Source organism: Austrofundulus limnaeus, unplaced genomic scaffold (genome assembly GCF_001266775.1).
Source record: "Austrofundulus limnaeus strain Quisiro unplaced genomic scaffold, Austrofundulus_limnaeus-1.0 Scaffold139, whole genome shotgun sequence".
Lineage (NCBI taxonomy): Eukaryota > Metazoa > Chordata > Actinopteri > Cyprinodontiformes > Rivulidae > Austrofundulus > Austrofundulus limnaeus.
In genome coordinates, this window is record NW_013952541.1 from 720,169 (window position 1) to 725,658 (window position 5,490).

General features: G+C 39.4%; 1 protein-coding gene across 1 annotated transcript in view; it reads right to left on the reverse strand.

Moving 5' to 3' along the window:
- The window catches only part of LOC106522908 (neuropilin-1a), a gene marked incomplete in the record, with an annotated part of 176,005 nt that overhangs the window by 29,429 nt on the left and 141,086 nt on the right, over nucleotides 1-5,490 (reverse strand). The window contains 2 exon segments of the mRNA XM_014016147.1: nucleotides 3,320-3,486; nucleotides 4,533-4,697. Coding sequence (XP_013871601.1) covers nucleotides 3,320-3,486; nucleotides 4,533-4,697 — 332 coding nt within the window.

Consider the following 5,490-nt stretch of genomic DNA (forward strand, 5'->3'; position numbering starts at 1 on the left):
AATCACTCATCCATCCATCCACCCATTCATTCCTATATCCATCCATCCATCCATCCATCCAATCACTCATCCATCCATCCACCCATTCATTCCTATATCCATCCATCCATCCATCCATCCAATCACTCATCCATCCATCCATCCATTCATTCCTATATCCATCCATCCATCCATCCATCCATCCATCCATCCATATATCCATCCATCCATCCATCCATCCATATATCCATCCATATATCAATCAATCCATCCATCTATCAATCTATCTATCAGGGACTTGCCTGGTAAATCAATCTATCCATCCATCCATCCATCCATCCATCCATCCATCCATCCATCCATCCATCCATCCATCCATCCATCCATCCTTGTTTGGGTCGAGGAGGAAAAAGACATCCTGAGATCCCTCCTCTCCACAGCATCATCTGGGGGATCCTTGGGTGTCCTCAGGCCAGAAAAATTATAAAATCCCTCAGAATTCTGGATTTTTTTCCTTTGGGGTCTTCTCCCATTCCTGACCTGCCCCACCTCAGCTGACACCGTTTGATAAAGAAGTGCAGCAGCTGTGCTCCAGAAGAAGCTTCTCACCTCAGGATCTGCTTCTCATGGACCAGATCCAAACTCCATAAAACTCCCAGGTGTGCTGGGGCACCTGTGGGCATTTTAGCTGAATCTTYCTCATCCTCTAGCGTTAATTTTGATTAAATAAATCGGGTTTACAGACACGAGGAGGAGGTTAAAATTTAATTTCAACAGCATGCTGATGAAATRAGTCACCGTGGTGAGAAATACGATTACAGATTTACAATAAAGCTACACAATGAGCTCACTGTCTGTGCCACAGGGCAACATTATGAATAGTAACCCAAAAAATAGCACCAATAAAATATAAATGTCCGTAAATTAATAATGGAGTCGCCCGCATTCAAAGTGGGACAYGCATGCTTGAATTAACCCAATCATAATTTTTCTTTCAAAAAAACGATAAAGCCGTAAGGAGAGCAATGTTGTCTACATTTAATCTAATAAAATGGAAAGTCCTCTCTACAAAAACCACCACTCATAAGTCAAATGACTCAATGAGGCAGAGCAACAGGACCGCTTCTAAAAGTAATAAATCACCCAGGCAGAGGSGGGAGGGTCTGGTGTTTCTTAAGGAGCGGCTGCCAAAAAAGCTTTAGCCGAACTTAACTTTCACAAAACAAAAACACACAAATGCATGGAAAGCTGTCTTCACGTGCTAATCTGGCCTGGAGAGGCTGGAGACACCAGAGCCTGCTGCCGTAAATCTTGTGACCAGATGAACAGAGTCTGTCATCACCTCCTGCTGATTTAACAACCGCCGAGGACTGATGGGAAAAGTCCGGAGAGAGCTGGAGAGAAACGCTCCCACACTCTCAAATTGTTGCATACCATGAAATATAAATGTGTAATTTGTGTGCCTGGGTAAATCACAGAACATGCTGGCTTTCATTTAGGAGCATAAAGCAAGAAACAGGAAATGTTTAAAGTCTTGTGTTGCTACAAGGAAAGAGATGTGTTTTAATACACTCTATGCTCCATTTTCTACCATTTCTGTGACTTTGGGGTAAACTTCCCTGCTTCCATACAGACCATTAACCTCAATTACATTTCTGCCCTTCGTTTCCTAACATCCCAGAGGCTCCAGCTGTGAGCCAGAAGCTGAACCAAGTCCCCAGACAGACAATAGAAAGCCACAATGACTGCTCCGGTGCTGAGGCCATTTTCCTGTCTGCTTCCTGTCGGACCCCCTCACAGGAGGGAAGTGAGGTCTGCTTCTGTAACACGGGTTATTGTGGGTCTTCCTCTATGAGTTCCTGTCCTGGACGGGTTATTGTGGGTCTTCCTCTATGAGTTCCTGTCCTGGACAATGGGACGGTCCGGGACTCCAGCCCTACTTCTATATTGGTTCAGTTCATCTGACTGGAGGACAATCTCCCATTGGATTTGTTTTTTGTTTTTGGTTCAAACTATGTTTAAAAATCATATTGTTTATGAATTTAAATTTATTTCTCTTACGTCGTAGACTTTTCACAAATTTCCTAAAACACAAATGTGTAACATTTGATGTAATTTGCACTTGATTCAGTTAGAGCATCTATAGTCAGGTTCATGAATCTAGACTTGGTCAGGTTCATCAATCTAAACTTGGTCAGGTTCATGAATCTAGACTTGGTCAGGTTCATCAATCTAGACTTGGTCAGGATTAGGAATCTAGACTTGGTCGGGATTAGGAATCTAGACTTGGTCAGGATTAGGAATCTAGACTTGGTCAAGATTATGAATCTAGACTTGGTCAGGATTATGAATCTAGACTTGGTCAGGATTATGAATCTAGACAGTCAGGATTAGGAATCTAGACTTGGTCAGGATTAGGAATCTAGACTTGGTCAGGATTATGAATCTAGACTTGGTCAGGATTATGAATCTAGACTTGGTCAGGATTATGAATCTCTACTTTGTCAGGTTTATGAATCTAGACTTGGTCAGGTTTATGAATCTAGACTTGGTCAGGATTATGAATCTAGACTTGGTCAGGATTATGAATCTCTACTTTGTCAGGTTTATGAATCTAGACTTTGACAGGTTTATGAATCTAGACTTGGTCAGGATTATGAATCTAGACTTGGTCAGGTTTATGAATCTAGACTTGGTCAGGATTATGAATCTAGACTTGGTCAGGATTATGAATCTCTACTTTGACAGGTTTATGAATCTAGACTTGGTCAGGTTTATGCATTTACAAAGATTTAGGGTTATGAATCTTTTGGGGTTACAAAGTTTTTTGTTTTGTTTATTTGGTTTTAGACTGAACATAAAATTATTTTTAGATTATCATTCACAGCCTTCACCCTACCCGAATGGTTTATTTTATGATCATGTATTAAAAATGCATCTAAAACATTTAGACATTCGCCTGATTTAGTCCCAACCTCTTTAGTGTTCAGGTGAGTAGCTTTGAAACTAAGGAACAACACAAAAACAAGCTATTTTTAATGTTTGCATCCACATGCTGTTGTCAGATTATACGGTGACGATAAGGTTAACTGTAGTTTAGAAGCATCAATAAATAATTCAAGTTGTTTTGTTTTTCTCTAACATGCAGAAATGATGTGTGATGAATATTCAGAACAGATGTGTCGAAGAGCTCAGCGGGACAGGATTAAACTCTAAATACAATTTGTTTTATTTGGAATTAAATTTTGTAAAAACCTGTGAATTTTATTCTTAAAATACATTTATAGCTGCAATTTTTCCCCACTTTGAGATTGTAAAGGTTTAAAACCAAACCACCAACCTGTATCCACTCCCTGACGCTGTCGTCCGATGGCGTCCAGCCGTTCTCCTGGTAGTTGAGGCGCGAGCGCTCCGGGGACCAGTTCGAGTTGTACTTGGAGGAGGCCGAGATCTGGTCCGAGGGGATTTCCCCTGACTCCATGCCCAGGGGTTCCATGCAGGCGAAGTCTGTCCAAACATCAGTGGAGAGGTAACTATCAACTTCCTGCTCTCAGTAAAGCATCATCAAACACTTTAACATTAGAATAAAGTTGATTACGAACATAATTAGCTTAATAAACAGAATGTCTGAATTGCTTCTTCTACAGTCGGTGCTTTTAGCTGATCTGATCCATTAACCAACAGTTTGCAGTCGTGAATCCTGGAGGAAATTGAATTAAGGAGCTCCTTTATCAACAGAGTACAGCTGTTTGAAAACAGTTAAAAACTCAATATAACAACTCATAATCTGTGTACACACACAGCAAATATACTAATATAGGATAATAAAATAATTGCTTTTTACTTCTGCTTCAAAATAATGGTAGAAAAATGTAAACTGCCATCACAAATCAATTGTTGTGGTTTGTATATATGCTGTAGGACGTGGTAAATATTGTGTTTTACKTGTTTTTTTGTGGTAATTTAATCTTTTGGTCTTTATTTGTTCTTTCTGTCGGGACACAGCTACAAACACGGAGCTGCTCTTTTAAACGTTTTACATAAAATCAATTTTCATGTCAGTTTTCTCCCCAGRGCACTCACATCTGCCCCCTCAGGACCTCTAGGTAAACTCACCTTTGAACACTCTCACATTCCTTACCGRGGTGACCCGGGGTCAAAGGTCACCGGAGAGCAAAAACCATCCGGTTCAACAAACATTAAATCTTGTTCCAGTAAGGTCGTACCGACGCTGATAAATGGCCTCTTTTCRAAGCGAAAAATAAWAAATAAATAAAAATAACCAGAACTGAATCAGAGAAACTGTAAGTTTGTGAAAATATCTTGATGTAAAATTGATCAAACAGATTTTTTATTCAGCAGAAACAGATTAGAACTGAAACTGGGTCAAACTGATTAGAATGAAAACTTTCTTTTATAAATAATCTGATGCTGAATAATTTAAAATAACGTGATTAGATTCAGATCAAAGAGCTGCTGCTGTTGATTCACAGTAACTTCAGTTCATCTCAAATAAAAAAACTTTTTTTTAAKGCTCCTGGTGAACGGCTCACCCTCGTCTTCAGGGAGGACGCTCCGCTCTCGGATGGTGTAGTTGGCTGAGAAGCCCTCCTTGGCGATGGCGGTGTCGGTGGTGATGGTCATGGACAGGACGCCCGTGTAGGAGATGACTCTGCCGGGAGACGTGTGGCCGCAGTACCTGCCGATGTGAGGACCCACTGAGGACGAAGAGACAGAACATCAGCTTCATCACCCGCCAAGAGCAGAGAGCTTTCATTATTCATCCTGTTCCCTCTGTGTTTTAAACTTCAGCTATTTTACTTTTAGTTAGACTTTTGCTATTTTTAGCTAGCTTTTTGCTGCTTTTACCTAATTTTTTTTGCTGTTTTTAGCTTTTTATATATTGTAGCTTTTAGCTCACTTTTTGATAATTTAAGTTAACCCTTTGCTGCTTTTAGCTTGGCATTTGTTTTGTTTAGCTTTTAGCTACCATTGYGTTACTTTTAGCCAGCTTTTTGCTACTTAAGCATCTAGTTAGCTTTGTGCAACTATAAGCTTTTGGCTGTATTTTAATTTGAGCTTTTAGATASAACTTTGCTCATTTTAAAGAGTGTTTTGCTATTTATAAGTAGTGTTTTGCTCCTTTTTGTTAGTGTCTCGTTTAGCTTTTAGCTATTGTTGTGTTACTTAAAGCTATAAATTACCATTCCTCTACTTTTAATTAGCGTTTTGCTACTAGTAATCTCGCTACTTTTAGTTAGCTGTTGCAGGTTTAAGCTTTTAGCACCAATTAGATTTTAGCTACCATTCTGTTACATTTAGCTTTGTGTGAGGTTTTAACTAGCGTTCGGTTTCATTTTAACTATTGTCTGTCTCATTTAGCTTATGTTCTGTAAGTTAGCTTTTTCAGCACATTTCAGCACTCAGATTCAGAATTTTCTTGTATTTCTATCTATCTATCTATCTATCTATCTATCTATCTATCTATCTATCTATCTATCTATCTATCTA